The 23,903-nt window shown below is 40.1% G+C and overlaps 1 protein-coding gene across 1 annotated transcript; it reads left to right on the forward strand.

Annotated features, from left to right (window-relative positions):
* The first annotated feature begins 5,902 nt into the window (after window positions 1–5,902).
* LOC132301779 (uncharacterized) lies at window positions 5,903–7,372 on the forward strand. Its single transcript, XM_059799005.1, has one exon. The coding sequence runs from the start codon at window positions 5,903–5,905 to the stop codon at window positions 7,370–7,372; it is 1,470 nt and encodes a 489-aa protein (XP_059654988.1).
* The last annotated feature ends 16,531 nt before the right edge of the window (window positions 7,373–23,903 follow it).

Below are 23,903 nucleotides of genomic sequence, written 5' to 3' on the forward strand. Positions count from 1 at the left end.
GTTGTCCTGTAAATAGAAACAAAATTGGGAGCAATTAAATATTTTATTAATTTATAAAGATGGAGTACAATCCTTTGTAATACTCTTTACAAAAAGAATGGTCCTCTGATTCGATCTCCTTTTTGTTGTTGGTTGGATCCAAGGGCTGCACGTGCTTATTCTTGAATCACCGTGGAATTTGATGAAAAACGGCACGTCGTTGGATGTGCTTATTGTTGATCACCGTGGAATTTGATGAAGAACGGCACATCGTTGGATGTGCTTGATATTTTTCGCTTTTGGTTTGGATTCCAAATTTGTGTCTCTGACTTCTGAGTCTCTGGATTTCTGAACTTCTGAATTCTGAATTTGTGTCCTTTGTTTCTAGACTTTTGAATTCTGAATTTGTGTCTGAATTTCTGAACTTTTGAATTCTGAATTTGTATCCTTTGTTGAATTTGAGGGAGAACGGCACATCTTTCGATGTACTTGTTGTTCTTTGTCTTCAGAGAGGAGAGAATTTGTTGAATTTGATGAAGAACGGCACGTCGTTGGATGTGCTTGGTATTCTTCGCCTTCAGGTTTGCCCTCGGGATTTTCTGGCCCACTGGATTTCTGATTCTCTCAATTTCTAGACCTTTTGGATTTCTGAGTCTCTGGATTTTTGGACTCTGGATTTTTGAGTCTCTGGATTTCTGGACTCTCAATTTGTCCCCCTTTTTCTCTTCCTCCAGGCCTCTATTTATAGGCTTCTTGAATTAATAGGATGATGACACGTGTCCTCTCCTGATAAGGAAAAAGTCATAACTGGGCCGGGCTGGTTATATTATGATCCTTAAAAATAATTATTCCAAATATATTTTATTAGGAATAATTATCTTTTTTATTTAACCATCTAGGCTGGGCTAATTAAATAATTTAAGTGGACCAAACCTAGACCAATTAACTAACTTAATTAAACATTAGGCCTATATTTAATGGGTCAATTTGTCAAAACAAAAGTCCATTAAAATTTTAGTGTCTACAAATTATCCCAACTTCGAGTCCCATGTTTGACAGGACTTGCCTCCTTTTTCAAGTGGGACTTGAAGTCTTCAATTTATTAGACAACTTTAATTTCCTTTTCGAATTATGATACGTTGGATTTTCTTTTCCAACAAATCATAATTTCCATTAATTTTTTCTTCTTTCCTTGTTGAACTGGACCTGCTTATCCTGTTGCAAATATGAGGTGATTTATTGGCTATATATTCAACCGGTTTGACATCAATTTAGAAGCCGATTCTTGGAAGCCGTCTCTCCTACTGCCACAAGCTGAAGCTGGCCTGGTAACTTTAACCTTCTTCATTCCCATGTTGGTCTGTACACTTAATACATCACCATATTTGTCTTGTATGGCCATTTTTATTTTATTTTTTATTTTTTATTTATTTATTTTTACTCTAAAGTTTAAACATGACTCTAATACATCTGAACCTGTAGGCGGTAACCGTAAGTGCAATGTGCACTAAATGCTCTTTTTGTCTTCTTCTTTCTTCTCCTTTTTATTTTTTATTTTTATTTTATTTTTTGACTCATCAAGTGTGTCTACAGGACCAAAATTCTTAAATCATAATCACCATACATTCATACAAGATTATAGGTCACCATTATAGGTCACCAATCATCATGTATGAATATATATCTCTACAGGACCAAAATTCTTGGGGAACGAAATCCCATGCGCATCACACTCTGACCGCTGACCACCCCCACAACATAGATATCGGTTGGGTATGCTCTGTACAAATATTTTTTTTTAATAGATGGTCTTTTTTATTTTTATTTTTTTAGGATGTTTCAAAGAATTCTTGTGATAGAAGTGACAAAAATTTTGCAACCGAAGCAGAGATTTTTGGTGAAGCATACTCTGGCGAAAAGCTTTCGCAACTCCTATTCAGTCCGGCGAACTCCACCACTGATCGATGATGACAAATCAGCGAGCTCCAATGATCACACAACTGGCCCACGACATGCATGCAACTCTGGTGAACAGACGGCAAGCTTTGTTCAGTCTTTTCCGGTGATCTTGGTCTAACCCAGCGGCGAGCAGAAATACTCTTTTTCCCTTTTTTTTTTTTCTTTTCCACGCATTTTTTTTTCTTTCCCCTTTGTTTCCTTCTTTTTTTTTTTATTCTCTTAAAATTTTTTTTTTCCTTTTTTTTTTTTCTCTTTTTTTTTTCACGAAATTTTTTTTTGTTTCTTTTTTGTTTCATGCGCTTTTTTTATTTATTTTTATTTATTTATTTATTTATTTATTTTTCACGAACTTTTTTTCAATGCCCTTTTTTTTTTTGTTCATACGCCTCTTTTTTCTTTTGTTTTGTTTTTTTCACTCACACTTTTTTTTTTTCCTCCACGTTTGCTGGAGGAAACAATTTTTTTTTTTTTTTTTTCCTTCTCCACACTTGCTGGAGAAATAATTAATTAATTAATTAATTTTATTATTATTATTTTTCCTTCTTCGCACTTGCTGGAGGAAACAAATTTTTTTTTTTTCTCTCTTCTAGTTTTGGTTTTTTTTTTTTTTTTTTTTTTTTTTTTCACACTTGCTGGAGGAAACATATATATATATATTTTCACGCTGGCTGGAGGAAACAATTTTTTTTTTTTTTTTTTTAAGTTCCTTTTGGACCCATTGTTCCTTTGGAATGCACCTAGTCCGCAAGGACCCTTTGTTCCTTTGGAACGCATCTAGTTCGTTTGTTCCTTCAGAACACAACTAGTCCGTAAGGACCCATTGTTCCTTCAGAACGCAACTAGTCCGTAAGAACCATTGTTCCTTCGGAACCAAAATCTTCCATGCATGCCAATTCGCACTTTTTTTTTTTTTTTTTTTTTTTTTTTAGCAATGGGTACTAGGCAATCATGGTGTTTTTTAAGAGTTTCAAGCCCTATACTATCACCGTTTTGGAGCGCGAACAAACTCTGAGAGGTCATGCCACCAGCACAGACAGTGTCGTCAGCAGCCACGAATTAGCCCAGAGAGCAACAATAGATGCAGATGGAGAGAGGTTTTACCACTAACTCAGACAACATTGTTGACACCCGTCGCCAGAGCATCTTCATCAGCCATGGATCATCCAGCAGCCATTGATAGAGCGAGACCAGACTCCGAGAGGTCATGCGACTAGCACAGACAACGTTGTCAACACCCGCTGCTAGAGCATCTTCATCAGTCATGGATCATCCAATAGCCATTGATAGAGCGAGATCAGACTCCAGAAGGTCATGCGACCAGCACAGACAGTGTCGTTAGCAATCACGAATCAATTCAGAGAGCAGCGACAGATGTAGATGTAGTCTATTAGCCTTCATTAGCCACAGATCAGACATCAACCATTCATACCACCAACATTGTTAGCCATCGCCAGAACGTCTTCATCAGCCATGGATCATCCAGCAGTCATTGATAGAGTAAGACCATACTCCGAGAGGTCATACCACCAGCATCATTAGCCAGTATCAGTTTTGATGATGATTTCAAGCCGAAGCTCCATCAAAAGATCTGACTCAGTGTACAAGTTTACTTATGCACCAGACACCAGTAGCCACTTGACATGAAGTTACAGAGTTACACAAGTGTGCTTGTGCATATCTGTCTCGAAGATAGAGCTCTGTTGTAGATGTTGTAAGGATGTGATAAACAAAGCTTGCATGCCTATGCCTCCGTGTGGTGATTTGTTTTTACTTTAGCAATATCTTGGCGACGCCGTGAATTTTGTTTGACGCAATACCTCAATAGAAAACCAAATTCTCTTTCAGCAACACCTCGGCGAAAAGCAAATATTATTTTAGCATTACCTCGACGGAAAGCCAAAATTTTCTTTCAGCAACACCTCGGTGGCGAGCAGATTTTTTCCTTTCAACGACACTTCAGTGTTGAGTATTACTACAACACCTTAGTGATGAACCGAATTCTTTAGCGATGCCTTTGCAGTAAGCAAAATTTCTCTTTCAGCAATACCTCGGTGGTGAGCAGAATTTTTCTAGGCAGCTACAGTCTGGCAACGAACCAATTTATTTCTTCGCAACTACACTTTGCCAGATCAAAATTTCCTTTGTAGCTACAATTATGGTGAGGGACCAAAATTCTTCTTTGTAGCTACATTTTGGCGGTGGGCCAAATTTCTTTGTTGCAGTTATAATTTGGCGGCAGACCAAAATTTTCTTTGCAACTACACTTTGGTGGCATGCTAGGTTGACAGGTGCAACGAGCACTTTTGATATCATGTGATGAGTACACTTTGCCCCCTTTTTTTTTTTAGGTTGACTGAACTTGGAATAAACTTCCAAGATGCCTACATACCCTAAACAGGGATCAAGTCATCATGCAGTTCACAAATTTTTTTATTTTTATTTTTATTTTTATTTTATTTATTTATTTTTCTCAGGCGGACAATTTATACTCGTGCCAAGGAGTGTTGTTTCTTCAGATAGACAGTTTATACTCATATCAAGGAGTGTCAATTTTTTTTTCCAGGTAGACAGTTTAAGGTCGTGTCAAGGAGTGTCATTTTTTTTTGTTTGAGAGTGAGGACACCAAAATGACCCGGGTTTGGTGTGATCCACATTGCATAGGATGGGTCGGGTGAGGACAAATGGGATGGAGCAAGTTCGCGCCGGATGGGCCCAGGTCTATAAAGTCATTTTAGAAGCCCATGTTAAAATGAGGGAGTCGAGTCCAGCCAAAAGAGAACAAGATAGGTCCAGCTCAGTGGTGGTTATAACCGTCTATAAATAAAGGGGATTGAGATGGAAAAGGGGTGAAAAATCATTGGGAGTGTAAAGTTTCTCTCTTTATAATTAAGGAGAAATTCTTTGTACTTTCAATTGGCGCCGTCTGTGGGAAGAACATGAAGGATTGATTGATATCATTCCAGATCGGATTGATTCAATGCATTCTGCGAGGAAGACGATTAATCTGCGAAAGCTAAATCAGCATTGGTAATAATACGATCTGTCTTGACGAGTCCAGGTTCCGGTTGATTTCGGAAAATTGGCGTCCGATCCAAGCAGATCAGATCCGTGCTTGATCCAGCGAACCACACGGTTGCGATATGTTGTGATTACTGAATCCGGCCAGTAGTGGACTGCATTCGGCAACTGTAAGTTCAGATTTGGTGTGCGCGCGTTAGCGGAACTCCGATTTGGTCAAGAAGCCTGCAGTTGATGACTTTGCTCCGATCTGGAATGATGATCGGAGAGGCGAACTCGAATTATTTGGAGAACGGCCAGCAGTCAAAGCTCGATGAGCTAATGAACATGATCGATGCTTTGAGGAAAGAAAATGCAGAGCTACGAGCTGGAATGGAGCATCGTGAGGCTCCTGCAATTTCGAGGCCGCCTCCTGAAGGAGAGGGAGCTTTACCATCCGAAGCTAATCGTCAAGGTGATCCAGAAGATGTCAATCGTGGTGGTCCACGTCGTGATGAAGGTATAATCGGTAATCTGCCTCCGAATGTCGGCCGAGAAGAGGATCGGGAAAGGATCTGTTCGTCTGGAACCGCATCACAAACAGATTATGAGGGAGGAAGCACCGGCATATGAACATAGGATTACGTCACCATGGCGGAGTGAATTTGCGGAGGATAGGTCGTTCGATCCGCCATACCGACCTTCATTAGCGACAGTTGATTACCGTAGCTCAGAAAGGAGATCTGCCGATCGAGGATTTCCGTCACGGTTTTCAAGAGAAAACGAAGCATTGCGTTCCTCAGCAAGGACGGTCGCATCGCCGTTCACTGATGAAATTATGAACGCGCCGAATCCGAAGAAGTTTTCCATGCCGATCTTCATTCTGTTTGACGGAACAACCAATCCGGTCTATCACATATACCATATTCAGTTGAAAATGGCTTTGAATACTAATAATGATCCTTTGATGTGCAAGTGTTTCCCTACGAGCTTGGTTGGACCAACTCTCAATTGGTTCAAGAATTTGGCTCAAGGCTCAATCGCCAGTTTCCAGGACTTATGCGATAAGTTCATAAGCCAGTATTACGGGAATAAGCGTCCGGCTAAGGATGTATCGAGCCTTTTCACAATGAAGCAGCATGAGGATGAGCGGCTCCAAGCTTTTCTCACCCGGTTCAACCTCGTTAAAAGCATGGTAATGGAGTGTCACCTATCAACAACAATCCAAGCATTTAAACTCGCAATGAACCGGGGGACGCCGTTCCACACCAGCTTGGTGGTTAATACGCCAAAGACAATGGACGAGCTGAACGAGAGAGCTGACAATTTTGTTCGCCTTGAGGAGGAAGAAGCAGCTAATTCAAGGAAGACGTCAATTATTTCGACAGAGGAGAAATCCAAAGCCAAGATCGGGCAAAAACAAGCTCAACCGCAACGTCACCCCTCATGGAAGGCGGAGAAGAGGCCTAAGGAGGAGGAATCAGTCACTACACTCAGAGTCACCTTAGCAAGGCTATACCAGGAGAACAAAGATAAGTTTCGTCCTACTCTGCCAATCAGGCAACCTCTTGAACAGAGGGATCAGACTAAACATTGTGCTTTCTATAGTGATTTTGGGCATCAGACTAACGAATGTAGGAACCTAAGGAGGCAGGTAGAGATGCTAATCGCAAAGGGGGAATTTGCAAGCTATGTTCAAGGTTCGGCGCAAGAGCATAACCGCCCGGCTGAACAAATCAAGCGGAACCAGAGGCCGAACCAACACAACTCTCAGCTCGTCCGGATTATAAACGCAATTCATGGCCGGCCTGAACAAACGACGGAGTCAGAAGAGTTGCTCAGAACGAGGTTATGCCAGGCCCAGTTGAAAAGAAGAATTGGTAGTGTGCATGCTTTGCACCTGCAGAATGCGTCCACATCGATAAAGTTTGATAAACCAGACCTGCTACACGTTCAGATTCCTCATGAAGATCCACTAGTCGTCAGTCTGACGATTGCAGAATGCCTGGTTCGGAGAGTCCTGATTGATCCAGGAAGTAGTGCGAATGTCATGCCCAGGGTGACGTTCGACCGACTGGAAATCGAACCCGAAAAACTCAAACCCACAGGAAATCCGTTGCACGGATTTGATGGGAAGCGAGTGGAACCCATTGGAATGGTGGAATTGACAGTACAAGCCGCTGAGCGGGTTTTGACTGAAAGTTTTGTGGTAATGGAAATTCATCCATTATACAACCTTTTGATGGGCAGAGGATGGATTCATAGAATTCAGGGCGTTCCGTCAACCTTACATCAAGTGATGCGATGTTTGGGTCTGGATGGGACCAAGGTGATAGATATACACGGGGACCAGGTTGCGGCTAAAGAATGTTATTCAGTAACTTTGAAATCTGCTGGAAAAGGAAAAAATCCCATCCGTTCAGCCAGTCCAAAATAGCAATTACAAAACCCTCCTCTCAGCAAGGATGGGGGGGAGGAGCCACCAGTTCTGACCACAGAACCCTTTCACGAAGTGAAGATTGATCATGAGAAACCAAACCGAACAACAAGGGTGGGAACCAGACTCACTGAAGAAGAAAGACTAGAGTTGACTAATTTCTTGATTCAGAATGCGGATGTATTCGCATGGAGCCATTCAGATATGCCAGGGATAAATCCTGCTGTATCTTGCCATTCCCTCAATGTGGATCCGAATACAAAGCCAATGAAGCAGAAGCAAAGAAGATTTGCTCCAGAACGAAATCAGATTATAGCTGAGGAGGTTGATTGGCTACTTTAAGCCGGATTCATCAGAGAAGTTTAGTACTCGGCCTGGCTCTCTAACGTTGTTGTAGTGCAGAAGAAGAATGGGAAATGGAGAGTATGCATCGACTTCACTAACCTGAATAAAGCCTGCCCAAAGGATAGTTTCCCATTGCCCAGGATTGATCAAATGGTAGATGCCACCACAGGATATGAGCGGTTAACCTTCCTGGATGCTTATTCCGGTTATAATCAAATTCCTATGGACCTAGTTGATGAAGAGAAAACTTCATTTGTTACTGAACGAGGGACTTATTGCTACAAAGTCATGCCATTCGGATTAAAAAACGCTGGAGCCACTTATCAGAGGCTGATCAGCAAGATTTTTAAGGGCCAAATGGGCAGCACTATCGAGGCTTATATTGACGATATGGTAGTCAAGAGTAAGAAGAAGAGCGATCATTTAGCGCACCTGCAAAATGTGTTCGATGTGTTGCACCAGTATGGAATGAAGCTTAATCCGGCCAAATGCTCATTCGGTGTAAGCTCCGGTCAATTCCTGGGACATGTGGTCAATCATAGGGGAATTGAGGTCAGCCCAGCGCAGGCAGAAGCCTTGATCAGAGATGCAGAGCCAAAGACAGTTAAAGAGGTGCAGGCACTCACAGGCCGGATAGCCGCACTGAGCTGATTTATTTTCAAGCTTTTGGACCGCTGTAAACCTTTCTTTGATACAATTCGAGGGCACGGAAGACAAACCTGGGGGGATGAGCAACGGCAGGCACTAACCAGCCTGAAGGAGTACATGCGTAATCCTCCGGTTCTGTCTACTCCAGAACCGAATGAGAAACTCTTTCTATATCTCAAGGTGTCCAGTATAGCAACCAATGCCGTTCTGATCCGTTGCAAAGAGGGCAAGCAGTTCCCGGTGTTTTATGTTAGCAAGACAATGTCTGAACCGGAGAGAAGGTACTCTAGGGCCGAACGAATGATTTTGTCGCTGGTCAACACAAAAAAGGAAGCTTAGACATTATTTTGAATCTCATCCAATCGTTGTTTTAACCACTTTCCCTTTGAGAATGATCCTGCACAAACCGGACCTGTCGGGGAGAATGACCAAGTGGGCCATTGAATTGAGTTCATTTGATATCGCGTACGAGCCCAAGACGGCAATCAAGGGTCAAGTGGTGGCGGATTTCCTACTTAACTGTGATGCTGAAGATGCGGTGGAAGATTATAATTGTTTCTGGTGGAAGCTCTTCGTGGACGGCTCCTAGAATCAAATGGGGGCTGGGATTGGAATTCAATTGCAAACACCGGAAGGAACTATGCTGAGCCAAGCGATAAGACTAGAGTTCAACGCGACCAACAATAAGGCAGAATACGAGGCGTTGATAGCTGGGCTGAAGTTGGATAAAGAACTGAAGATCAAGAATCTGATTGCTTATAGTGATTCATAACTAGTCATTCGTAAAGTCAATGGGGACTATGGGGCCAAGGATGAGACTATGGAAGCATACTGAACTGCGGTTCTGCGTGAGGCGAAAGCCTTTGATCAGATCAGGTTTATCCAATTGTCGAGAGAGTATAACGAAGATGCCGACTGCTTGGCTTGTAGTGCATCCAGTTCTGGAGATACTTTAGCTAGGGTCATCCCGGTCGACATATTGATCCAACCTTCCATTTTTGAAGGGCTGCCTAATCCAAGCACTCGACATGTTAATGTTATACCATATGAGCCGAGCTGGATTGATCCAATCATGGCTTACATACGTAATGGTACACTCCCCGAGCGTAAGGATGAGGCAAGAAAAATTAGGTCCAGCGCAGCAAAGTATGCCATTGTGCACGATCAGTTGTATAGACGTTCCTTCTCAGGTCCATATTTGAAGTGTGCTACCCCTGCAGAAGCTAGACAGATTATGCGAACCATTCACGAGGGAGTATGCAGAAATCATTCCGGAGGAAGATCTTTAGCACACAAAGCAATGACACAGGGGTACTTCTGGCCAAACATGGCACGAGATGCAGAAGAATTCTCTAGAAGATGCGATAAATGCCAGAGGTTCGGGTCATTGATACATCAACCACCTGAAGACCTGCACGTAATGGCCACCCCATAGCCTTTCACGCAGTGGGGGATGGACGTGGTTGGCCCTTTGCTGACTGCAAGATCACAGAATAAGTACGTTTTGCTAGCTATTGATTACTTCACCAAATGGGTAGAAGTAGAGCCGTACCCTAGTGTCACCCAAACTCAAGTAAGACACTTCATCTGGAATAATATTATCTGTCGTTTTGGCGTACCAAGGTCAATCGTGATGGACAATGGAACTAACCTCGATAGCAAGCAAGTGAGAGAGCTACTGGAGGAATATGGAATCAATCAGAAGTTAGCAGCAGTCAGTCATCCCCAGGCTAATGGTCAAGCCGAGATCACAAACAGGATAATCTTTGCTTGTATTAAGAAAAAGCTGGAGAATGAAAAAGGCAAATGGTTAGATGAGCTACCGAACGTCTTGTGGGCTTACAGAACAACCCCAAGACGACCAACTGGAGAGAGCCCATTCGCTATGGCCTATGGCACCGAGGCGGTGATACCAGTCGAGCATTTGGTTCTAACTGTAAGGAGCTTGGCGTGGGATCAAGAGCAGAATGATAGAATGCTGAGGTTCAATCTTGATTTGTTGGAAGAAAAAAGGGATGCGGCTGCAGTGAGGCTTGCCTCTTATCAACAGACGCTTGTGAATAGCCATAACAAGAAGGTGAGGCACAGGGGTTTCGCTCTTGGCGATCTGGTTCTGAAAAGGAAGGTGGGAATAGTCAAAAAGATGTTCTCCCCATGGGAAGGTCCATACAGAATAGCAGAGGTCATAGGGAAGGGGGCATATGTCCTAGAAACTATGACAGGAAGGGTGGTCAATAAGCCACGGAATGCTACGTCTCTGAAAAGGTACTACCAGTAAAAGTAGAGTTTAATTTCAAGCAATATGTACGCCCTAAATTGCATGCTTGCAAGTGTACGAAATTTCTATGCTTTATAAAAAGTCTCTTCTTTGTTAAAAATTTAGACTCTTCCCGTTCAGCAAGTTAGTGGCAGCTGGCACTTCAAGCCGAATGCCAAACACTTGCTCAAAAAAAAAAAAAAAAAAAAAGGAAAGCCAAATGGCAAGAGGCGTTCAAGCCGAGCGCCAGGCATTCAGCAAGTTAGTGGCAGCTGGCACTTCAAGCCGAACGCCAAACACTTGTGAAAATACACTGCAAAGCTGAAAATAGAAAACTCAAAGGAGGAAAGTGATGCTGAGCAAAAGCATTATCATTCATAACCAAAAAGGCCTCAAGGTACGTAGTACCATACATGCATATTTAAAAAAAAGAAAAAAAAAAAAAAAAAACTGCTAGTGGGTGTCAGTTCTGATCTTCTCCAGGCTGTAACTTGTCATTCTCGCCACCATCTTCCTCTGGACCATCGAGAGCTTCTCCATTCTCATCTGCCCTATCATCCTTAGAAGGGGAGTCGAGATGAATCACCCCCTCAGCAGGCATAGGTCTGTCGGCAGCAACAGAGGAAGAGGGCACGATGGTAGAAAGGGGAAGAATGTTCAGGGGATGAAAGGGTGGGACAATTCCTGAAGATGCGACCTCTATGCATTCAATAAAAATGTTCTCAGCTGGGTCGCATGGTGGATTTTGATAATTGTTTGGGGGGTGGATGTCAAGAGAAGCATCTAGTTCATCAGGACCAGCACAAGAGCTTGATTCACCTTCAGGGGGAGAACGGTTAACAAAACCGTCTCTGTACCCTTCAGCATACCGGATGGCACTGGTCCTGGTAAAGCGAGCAAGGAGAGCTCTCATACCCTCTTCGACTCTGCCGATCATGTTCATCAGGGAAGACCGTTCGTTTAGAAGTTTTTCTTGGGAATTCGCATGCGACAACCGTTCAGCAATGAAAGAGCGCTGAAGGTCTCCCTTTCCGGCTTTGAGAGAGTCCTTTTCTGTCAGAGCCACACTCTTCTCAGTTTTTAAGATGTCAACCTCATCATGAAGAGAATCCCGTTCGGTCTTCAGGGAATCCCGTTCAACTCTGAGGGAATCCCTCTCGTTGGCCAGACCGTCTCTCTCTGCCTTTAGGTCAGCAACTCCCTTCTCTGAGTCCCTAAGCTTAGACTCCAGCTCAGCAACTCTAGCCTCAAGAAGAGTCTGCTTCAACTGACCTTTTAAGGCCCACAGAGAGAGACTTAAGTTTTTTGTTCAGAGTTTCAATTATTTTTTGAAAGGTGAACATCCCGAATAGAGTCTGCATGAAGAAAAAGAAATTCAGGTCAGAATAATTACTAAGGAATCATAACAGAAAAGGAACACATTTTCAGTAGAAGAAGAGTCACCTCTATAGCAGCGGTCGGGAACCGTTGGAACATCTCACCAAAGGATAGCTTGTTCTGGATTTCAAGGTCTTTTGGGGTCCAGAAACCCTTGTAGAAAGCAAATGAGGTGAGGGGGTCCTTGTATATTGAGTCAGTGGGGCCAATGGTTGATCCATCTTCACGGCTGAGCAAAGGTCGCTATGAAAGAACAGATGGAATTGGACCAGAGGTTCTGGCCAACTTGCCTTCAGGAATGAAGAACCGGGCAGGGGGCGATGGTTCAGTAACCCTGAAAGAAGCCGTCTTGATCCTTCGGGTCAGTGGGATGTCACTCTGATCATGACCGCCCTCAAGCATTGGCCTTTTTCCTAAACTCTTTTCCGACAGAACAGCATTAGCTGGCCCCCCATTGTCCTCAGAATTTCCAGCGTCCTGAGTGCTCTCTGAGGAAGTGTCGGATGAGATGTTTGATGGCATGATAACAGGGGCAGCAGGACGGACTACAGCAGTATGGCCCATAACAGGGTTCTCAGCATGGGTGAGCTCAGAGGGCGCATCAGCAGAACGGTTTGAGACTTGAATCACAGCTGGGACAACCGCGACTTGCTCTGGGGTAGAGACAGTAAGGAGAGATGATGTGGAAGCAGGTGTGGATGATGAAATGGTGGCAGGAGCGTTAGGAGGGGTGGGAGCAGGACGCCTCCTCCTGCTGAACGATGGGATCTGAATGTTCTCCATTATAGACCCTAAAAGAGAGATGTCAGAGAGATTATCAGATGTAAGCAAATCAGTAGCTGAAGGGACATCGTTCAACACACTTTCTTGCAAGGTATCTAGCCTAGCCCTGCAGACGCTATAAACTAGTTCATCATGGGGAATTTGAAGGCATCTACAAAGAAAAGTGCAAAAACGGGGAAGACAACTTTCACAGTGGCATGCGGTAGGATGTGTTTTCAGCTTTTTGTACCCAGAGACAGAACATGCTCCAAAGGAAGAAGGGATAGGGAAGGAATGGCCGAGCGGAGTCCGCCAATTCCCACCAACCACAATTAAATTCTGCCTCCAACCTTTTTCAAATGAGCTTTTATCAGTACAGATCGACCGTTTGTCAATAGGAAAGAAGTGATAGTACAAGTCGTTTTGTGAAATCTTGTTAATCCAGTAGCAGAGGAGAAGGTCAATAATGTCAAGATTGAGACCCCTATCACGATTCAAGAGTAGGAGGACTGAAATTACCCTAAGAAAGTTTAGGTTAACTTGTAGAGGGCAGAGCCCCAATTTGTTGAAAGTATAACAAAAGAACGGGTGTACGGGGAACCTAATGACGGCAGAGAATAAAACTTCCCCAGGAAGAAGACCCTCGCCAGATCTCTCGTCTAAGTTTGTTGGGTAAACTCTGAGAGAAACGTCGTGAGGAATATAATTCTTGGATCGAATGGCGTTCAAGTTAGGGGAAGCCATAAAAAAGGGGAAGAGTCCTAGGCAGTAAAGTCGTTTCTTAAGGAGAGGTTTTAAAAAAAAAAAAACTAACCTTGAAAGTTTGTGGTGATCTCAGTGACGTCACAATAGCTAAAAATCGAAAAAGAAGGACTTGCTGGAAGAACTTGCCGGAGAAATTAAAAAGGATCGCCGAAATGTGCAGGAAAGCAATAGAGAGTAGAAGCGAGAGGTAAGAGGAAGGGTGAAGGTTGAGAGACCAAAATTTATAAAGAGGAGAAGTAAAAGCGACATGAAACTCCAAAGGTCAAGGCAAAAAGTGGCGCTGCAGATCTCGAAACTTGGGTTCTTGTGCCAGCCGTTCGATTCCTCGAGTCATTGCTCCAAGCCGTCAGACCAAGATCGTGTTGTGATACCCCCGGATTTTCGGATGCGGGTTGGCCAGGCCCACGCCCGACTATCCGAGGAAATCAAAACAATTAATAATCGAACACAGAATATAATTAAGATAAACATGAGTAAATAAAATTCGCTAGAAAGAAACTAAATGAAAATCCTTTATTGAAAACTTCAGAATAAATCTTATAAATAAGAACTAGTCTGTTACATCCAACTTCTCCAATTATAATACAACTTGGGAATCCATCTGGTGGACCCCTAATCAAAAGCCAATACTAGAAAGCGAACAACTAAAAAGAAGTCCACTGTTAAACCATGAAGAACCTCTTACATCGTCGGTAGAATGAGTAGACGTCTCTGCTCAGCACGAACAAGCTTTAAGACCTGGAACCGTCCGTTACCTGAAAAATAATAGTGGGTCAGGCCCACGAACAAGTTCTATCCTAACTACAATCCAAACAGAGACCCGATACGCAGATATATCCTAGATGTCTCAACCATATCTATATAGTCCGTAAATAGATATATACATATAACCACACTACAGGAATCTCACTAACTATGCTGAGGGTCTCAACCTGAATAGAAGGTAACATGCAATACGCACCTGAGTGGGCATGACTACCTAAGCCTAACAGGGTATACCTCAACCAACATAGCTAGCTACGCATCCTACTGCATATACGCTCCCTAACCGTCGACTATGAGACTCAAGCTCAGATCGCGGTACCATAATTATATATATAAAGTCCGATCCTATCTAACCATAAGAAATCCAGCTAGTCGTTCAGCTTGTTCAGCCGCACAGACTAACATACATTAAGTGTATATACAACCCATCCAAATACAATGTTGAGCCGGTCAACTATTCGTTGCCAAAACACAACATATAAGTGGGATTTAAATATTTTAATTAAATCCCTATCATTCCCATTAACAGAAAATATAAACAACCATCCAATATATCGTTCAACTATTTTAGTTGACATGACATGAAACCATGTAGGATTTAACTATTTTAGTTAATCCATTCCGTATGTATGAATGGGTTGGAATTAGCGTTTTGATCTAATCCGTCCCTCTGTATGTCACCGTCCCATACCGGTACATACCATGCATATGATCCGTAAATGATGCAACAATATAAGCAGTACATCAAATAAAGTCCACATTATCCATATAGTTGATAAACACATAATTTAAACAAGTTATCAACTACAAATCCAGAATCCATTCATGTAATCAAACAAGACAAAGTTTACTAATTCGTCAAGTTAAATTCCAGCATTCATCCCTGTAATTGACAGAAAATATATATTTAATTCTTCAATTAATTCTAGGCCAACATCTAATTAGATTGACAGAACCTAAGTACTAGTTCAGCAATTTAAGTCCAAACCCTAATCCAAGTAATTGCAGTGAAATGCTTAATGTTACCGCAATTAAGATTACAAGCTTAAGTCCATGCATTCCAGAAAAGTATTTAGTATTTCAACAATTAACATCTAGGATATACCTAGATCAAACTTGTTAATTAAATGATCCTAGCATGGCACCCCAACAAGATTTATAAATATATACATATTCCGTTAAAATGCTAAACTAAAAAGAAAACAATTAAACTTCTTTCATTCGTTAACAACCTGCACTGCTGTATACCTTCCCACGCTTAAACCCCTGAGTATAAAGACCTTAATTTATTAAACATGGCTCTAGTATAGCATAATATAATGCTTGGAATCCATGTTCCAACTCTTTTTAATTTCCAGACGCAGTTTGCACAATTAAGTCCTTTCGGTCCGCTAAGTCCGTAAACTGCCTGCGTCTTGCCTTAGATTTTCCTACAGTTTAAAACCTTAGCATATAAATAAATTAATACATCCTAGGGCTTTAATATTTCTTGAATTAATATATAAATCCATCTCCCTAACCCAAACACAGCTCAGAAAAACCACTATCGAACCAAACAACACACAAACAGCCCTAGAACACAAAATAGGATCACAGAGCCTTCTCCAAATAAATGGAGCAGGCTCTAACCTACCTAGAGCCGCCTCTTTTAGAGGTAGAGCCTGCTCTACTTCCTCTAGAGCAGGCTCTACTCATGGGGGAGCCGTCTCCTCCCTCCGTGGAGCTGTCCCTTTCCCCTTCTGCGAGCTTCAGTCCGTTCCTGCTTTGTTTCAGTCCGTCCTCTTCACCTCTGGTCTATTCCTAACACTTTGTTAGTCTTTAAAACTGATCTTAGGAGTTTAATTAACACCCAGTAGCATCCCATCAGTTTGCTATAACAGTAGGAATTAAAACAACAACAAAAACAACAATCGTCTTAACACGCTTTTACGATCAAACACTGAATACAATCTTGCAACTACAGTTCCATTCCAACCCCTCTGCTCCTCTTCAAAACTGAACCTAAGGTCTTATAACATCCCATTAACATGCCCATGACTTGTTCATAATAGTTCAATTCAATTACAGTGTTTAAAACCTTAACCAATTAAACATGCTTCCACTCTAAACTGCAAACCAGAGGTACCAGAACTTTAACAGAATAATTCCACACATATAGACATCTGATTTAGCATATAACAAACATGTATAATTTAATTATTGATCAATGAAAACCCTAGAGACAGTCTAAGGATACACAGAACACAGGCAACGGGAGAAAGAAAGGAAAGAACTTGCCTTTACAGTTTTGGATTCAAAACTCTGTTGCTGTCGTTTTAAGTTTTTTCGGCGATCCCATTCACTGTTAAATCTCCTATTGCTCCATCTTCCCTTCTCCTACGTCCATCCTGTAAGCCACGGCCAAACCCTCACCAAAGTAGCTTTGTTTGTTTCTCACGACCCCTCTCAGTTCCTCTCTGTTGTTCTCTCAATACTCTGAACGTAAATAAGGTCTGTGATTGCTAAAACCCTAAGGTGACATACTGCTCTATATATATATAGACTTAATTGAAACCCTATTCCCTGTAGGATTAAAAACAGAGCCCTAATCTAAATACTAGTCGGCCCATAAACAGAGCCTACGTTTAAAATCTATGTCGGCTACACTTAGGTGACGTCTAAAAACTCACTTAACTTAATTACAATAATTTAAACCCAATAATGAAATTTACGCAACCAATACCGATAATCACCAATAAATCCATTCAGTCAAATAATAATATCATTAATGCATATAATTCAAATAATTACAAATAGGTCTAACAATTCAAATAATAAAATAAAAATCCAATTAATTTAAATATCACAATTACCAATTAAACCAAGGAAAAATAAAACAACTAACAAATCAATTTAATGTATAACTATTTAAATTCACCCAATACTTAATTTAATTCAGAAAAGCCTAACCACATAAATACCAAAAACAAATAAAATAAATAATGAAAACAGTAAAAGGAATATTAAAATTTCAATTATAACCCTTTTAAAACTAGGGGTCTTACATTCTTTCCCCCTAACAAAAGGAATTCCGTCCTCGGAATTCACGAAACTCTGAATTATTTTTATTAAAATTCATTTCCATTCTCGTGTAGGCTTCGCTCTATCAGTACGAATAGATTGAGTCATAACTTGGTAACTAACCCATGCCTTCCTAAGTATAGTTATTTATACTTTGGCAAATAAACCATGCCCCCTTGTTGTATATTGTGATAACCGTTGCAAATCAACCATGCCGACAATTCAACCATGTCTGTGGCAAATCACCCATGCCACCTTAAGTATATTTAGTTATACTTGATAAATCAACCATACCGACCATTCAACCATGCCTTTGGAACCATATACCGATTTTTAAACTTAACAAAGAACTAAACCTCACCTAATCCGAGCATGCATATCAAACGTATTAATTTAAAACAACCAATCTAGATAGACAAATGAACATGTCTTACATCATCCGGTTCACATGACCCGACAGTCGAAGTCTTGTTGTACCGTATAATTATCCGAGTACATTAAGAAGAAGTGCCGATTTTAAATTGCAATTCATTCCGACAACCCTAACAGAACTCAACAATGAGTCGCAAGATATGAATATAAGATCGGTTGTTGAGAGCGTCTACCTCCCTATTCCTTTCCCCCGAACAGAACTTAATACAAAGTGTGAATCACCAACTTGATGCATCTAAGTCGTCTTGTATTCCCCTCTATTTAGATGAACTGATGACCCACCAGTTCGCAATAAACCAGAATTTAGCTGACTTAATAAAGAAATGAACCAACATCCTAACCAACTCCGAATCCAAATCCATGAAAAGGGTCTATCAGTTGAACATAGAAAATGTCTACAAGGGTCTAGGAATCTCGAATGGTCCATCTCGATCATATTAGAAATGATGTCAAAATCACTACATCTCTCTCCTTGCCAATTCCCCAAACCTCGGCTTCATACCGTGAAACGTTTTGTTTTCACCAGGATAAATAAAGAACTAAGAGGTGTGAACCTCAGTCCTTACATCCTTCCTTCCCGTTTGTCTACAGAAAGTACCAACTGGTCTGGTACCACCAGCTTCTGTCTGCACCCATTGCTTACCTCGAAGCATCATCAAGAGCTAACCCTGCAACTATATTGTTGCATCACCAGTAAGTGAGGTGATAGAGGTAGCATCAATTGTTGGACTGGCGTACACGTCATTTTGATTATCAATTGGAGTGTTCTCTGGCATGGAATTATAATGAGGAATTAGGCCTTTGCTTGACTCAGCATTATCGTCATGCAATTTTAACTTTTCTGTCAGCAAGGCAATTTTCAGATCTTGCTCCTTGAGAGAGTGTTGTAATCTTTCAATTGTATGGGCCATAGTTGTTAATTGCTCTTCGTACAAGAAACTACTCGTCATCATGACTAGCACAGTGATGGAGTCAGAAAAAATCTTTGGCCTTGGATGGACCAGCTTTGTACTTGAACTTGTGACTGGAGCAACCTTTGAGGTTGTAGGAACCTTCCTTCTTGCCCCCAGCGGGGTGGAACTTGAACTTGTGCCTGGAGCAACCTTTGAGGTTGTAGGAACCTTCCTCCTTGCCCCTAGCGGGGTGGAACTTGAACTTGTGACTGAAGCAACCTTTGAGGTTGTAGAAACCTTCCTTTTTGCCCCCAGTAAGGTGAAGGCGGTATGAGTTTGAGTTGTTACTTTGACAGATTTGGCATAATTGACTCTCATCGCATCGTGCTATTTTTTGGCAGGAATGGATGATTTGACCATGCTCCACATCATTGAACTTGTAGAGGTGTTTGTACCACTTAACGAAGTTGCAACCTTCTTGCTACCTTTTGTGATGGTATTGGTGTTGTCTATAATGACCGCAATGTCTTTGGTGGTATTCTTACTCTTCGTCTGAATCTTGTTAGAAATCATAGAATTTGACAATGAATTTGTTGAGGATTTGATGTAGGAAAAAGAGATGAGAGGCAGAGGATGTCCTACCGGGCGTGCCAGAAATTTGTACATACAAACTTTGTTGTCCTGCAAATAGAAACAAAATTGGAAGCAAATAAAATATTTTATTAATTTATAAAGATGGAGTACAATCCATTGTAATATTCTTTACAAAAAGAATGGTCCTCTGATTCGATCTCCTTTTTGTTGTTGGTTGGATCCAATGGCTGCACGAGCTTATTCTTGAATCACCGTGGAATTTGATGAAGAACGACACGTCGTTGGATGTGTTTGTTGTTGATCAACGTGGAATTTGATAAAGAACAGCACGTCATTGGATGTGCTTGATGTTCTTCGCTTTTGGGTTTGGATTCTGAATTTGTGTCTCTGACTTCTGAGTCTCTGGATTTCTGGACTTCTGAATTCTGAATTTTTGTCCTTTGTTTCTAGACTTTTGAATTCTGAATTTGTGTCTGAATTTCTGAACTTCTGAATTCTGAATTTGTGTCATTTGTTGAATTTGAGGAAGAATAGCACGTCTTTGGATGTGCTTGTTGTTCTTCATCTTCAGAGAAGAGAGAATGTGTTGAATTTGATAAAAAAAATGGCACGCCGTTGGATGTGCTCGGGATTCTTTGCCTTCAGGTTTGCCCTCGGGATTTCTGGCCCTTTGGATTTCTGATTCTCTCAATTTTTGGACCTTTTGGATTTCTGAGTCTCTGGATTTCTGGACTCTGGATTTTTGAGTCTCTGGATTTCTGGACTCTCAATTTGTCCTATTTTTTCCCTTCCTCCAGGCCTCTATTTATAGGCTTCTTGGATTAATAGGATGATTACACGTGTCCTCTCCTAATAAGGAAAAGTCATAACTGGGCCAGGCCGGTATATTATGATCCTTAAAAATAATTATTCCAAATATATTTTATTAGGAATAATTATCTTTTTTATTTAACCATCTGGGCTAGGCTAATTAAATAATTTAAGTGGACCAAGCCTGGACCAATTAAATAATTTAATTAACCATTAGGCCCATATTTAATGGTTCAATTTGTCAAAACAAAAGTCCATTAAAATTTTAGTGTATACAGCTGACATTAAATTATTTTTAGATTAAATGTGTTTAGTTTTATTTTTATTTTATTTTTTTAAAAAGATTTTGACATGGATAGTAGTAATGGATTGTGTGAATAGAGGTTGAGTATGGGTATGGATAATTACCCATATTTGGTTGGTTGTATATATACTTGATATATACGTTTCAGAGGATAGAGTATTATTATTATAAATTATTAATTTTTAATGTTAATAATAGTAATACTATGTTAGGAGATTAAATCTATATATAATTATAAATTATTTGTATATATTTGGTTATCATGTATAGGACATTATATGTTTATGTAATTATATTTTATTTTTCTTTTCTTTTCTTTTGTGTTAGCCGACTTAATATCGGGTTGGGATTAGGGTTTGTATAAACCTATATATATATGTAAGGTTGTGTCTGCCAAGGGTTTTAGAACCTTATTCACGTAACAGTGGAGGCAAAGAGAAAGAACAGAGAGGTTTGTGAGAGAACTGAGAGAACGAATTAGGGTTTTGGCCAAGAGCAAAGGCTGAGCCAAGGAGAGGTTATTGAAGCTTGCTCGTGGGTTGAACCAAGGGCAACAGAGGAGTGGAGAATAGTCAAGGTTTGCCGAAAAATCTAGGAAGACGACGTTGATATTTTAATCCGAAATCTCAAAGGCAAGTTCTATCTCTTACTCATTCCCTTAGACTTGTGTTCTGTGCATGCCTAGATAATCTCCAGGATTTAATCGAACATTAAAACTGATCTTGTATGCATATTAATTTTGAGTTTTAAACTGTATTATGTGATGTTAATTAAAATTGATTTATCGCATCAATAGTTTCATATTATGTATTCTAAATTGTTGTTAATGATGCATATTGTGTTTTTATGAGTTTCTGGAATAAATTCGAGACTTAGATTGAACTCCTAGGAACCCTAACAAAGAGTTACATAGGTGTTTTAATGTCACCGGAGGTGAAGAAGATGAAGAGGTTCAGGTTACGGCTCTTTAGGATAGAGAGTGCTAGCTCTCCAAAGGAGGGAGCAGGCTCTACGAGAGAGAGAGTCGACTCTCCACGAGGGAAAGCCGGCTCCATAAGGAGTAAAGTTGGCTCTCCATGGGGGAGAGCCGGCTCCACAAGAGGTAGAGCCGGCTCCCTCTTTAGAGGAGCTGGCTCCCTTATTGAAATACACTAATAGGTGTATTTTTGGTATTTTTAGAAACTTTAGGGGTTAAAATGGAATTATGGACTTTCATGGGGGTTTTTAAATGATTTAAATTAACATGTTAAAATCCCAGAATTGTTAGTATATGCTAATATGCTAAAATATTGGACATCATGAAATTTAAATACTTATTTGCATGTTGTTAATGGATATAGAAGATTTAATTACTTGGTGTTGTTCTAGCAGATTAAATGGATTATTATGAATTTTTTTTGAATATTTTAATATAATGTTCTCAGTTAGACATCTGATTTTCATTATATCATGTTTTGGATTTTAATTGATAAACTACTTTATTCTATTTTATTAATTATTAGATTATTTTGTGGATTATATGTACTGGTATGGGACGGTGGCATATTAGGAATGGATTAGCTCAAAACACTAAATCTTACTTATTCTTGAATAAGGGAATCGATTAACTATAAAATTTAAGTACTGCTCATATTTGTGTTAGGTCTATGAACAGTTGAATGACATACCTTGGTTTTGGATGGACTTATATATATATGATTATGGTATCGTGATATGAGCTTGAGTCTTAGAATCATGGTTAGGGTGTGTGTAATGACCCGGTCATTTACCTTCCTTTCCTTTTTCTGAAATTTCACGGATAAATTTTTTCCGTTTAATTTTCTTTTCTGAATTTTGTTTCTCATCACTGAGTGTCGTCTCGAGTGCTTAGAAATGGTTTCTGAGACTTTCGTTCGAATTGACAACTTCCTTTAAGGATCGAGTCATTTCCACATTTTCACTTTTTTGACACTATTCATCTTTTTTCTTATCTCGTTTGTCAAATTGTTGGCACAACCTCACTTCTCGTGTTCGGATTTGATTCCAGTTTTGTATGCATCTATGAAATTTAAACTCCATGCCATGTGTATTTTTACTTTCCTAGAAATGCATGTCATTTGTGTACTTTTCTTCCTTAGGGGTGTGGATGCACACTTTCCATGGAATTCTTCTTTCTTTTGCGGTCACTTGTGTAATTACTGAAAGTAATTATTTTTTGTCTTAGGGACCATTTTGTAATTTAATTTGGAAGATATTTTCAAAAAGGACTTTTTTGCAATTTCCGGAAAGTGTGACAAGTGTCACACTCTCATTGGCCCACTTGTTAACATTTGTGTGGGGACACTTTGATGCCTTGGCTCATGACATATGGAGGGTGGAGATTGAACCACTTGTTGGCCTAGGATTGGTGCACTTGTTGGCTTAGATGGTTGACAAGTGTAGGCTCGAGATTAAGCCTAGGAAGGAGCCTTGGATTTATGACAAGTGTAGGCTCACAATTAAGTCTTGCAATTATCTTTGGACCACTTTGGGATTATGGTTTTGAGGAAGGGTTTTTGTGCAATTGATCATAGATCGTATGTTGACCATGGTGTAAGATCACATAGTGAGTAGATGATTTCTATTTCCTCCACTCACACATTTTTACATTATATCATTTTTCTTCCTCATTAGAACCCTAGCCTTCATGGATGGAGCTTGAAGCCTTAGGCCTTGACCTTGATTTTTGAGGGCCTTCCATTAATTTCCAAGCTAAACCTTGGGAATACTTTTTGTTCCTCTCACTCTCCTCTTCATAACCCTAGATGGGTTTACCATTTTGTGCTTGCTAGTCTTGGATTCAAGAGGAACAATCCTCTTGTGACGTAAGGGGTGTTATAATTTACTTTCCAACTGATTTTACTTGCTTTTGTATGAAATACAAGTTGTATGCATGTTTATATCAATTTGTGAAATTAATGATGAATCATAGTTTGCATACAACTCACTTTAAACTTGATAAATGGCATGGCCTTGACTTGATCTTTGTTATATATTTATTTGGAGCCATTTGAATTAGTTTTCAAATCTAGAGATTTAATGAATTTAAATTGATTTAAATTCTACTTAAGTGTACCTTGCTTATATTCTATTTTAAACTTGATATATGGTATGACCATGACTTAGCGCTTGATATATATTAATTTGAAATTATTTGAACAACCTTTGAAATCTAGAGATTTAATTAATTTTAAATTAATTAAATTATACATGTTTATATCTTGCTCATTTTTATAAACTGATGTGATATTTGTAATCACCATGGAATGGACATTCACATATATCATTTTGAGAATTTTTGGAAAATTTTGATTTCTAGAGAAATTAATTAATTAGGTTAATTAATTTCTACTTAGTGTTCTAATTATTTGGACATCTATTTCATGGGGCTTTTGCCTATTTAACATGTATCATGACTTGTTGCAACTTAGCTTCATTAATGTAGTTAATTAACTTACACCCTTGCATTGGAATGATTTAATTATTCTAGTGTTGTTAAAC

The sequence above is a fragment of the Cornus florida genome, unplaced genomic scaffold, assembly GCF_030987335.1.
Source record: "Cornus florida cultivar Cherokee Brave unplaced genomic scaffold, ASM3098733v1 CherokeeBrave_3.0.0_Hap2_Chr03, whole genome shotgun sequence".
Taxonomy (NCBI): Eukaryota; Viridiplantae; Streptophyta; class Magnoliopsida; order Cornales; family Cornaceae; genus Cornus; species Cornus florida.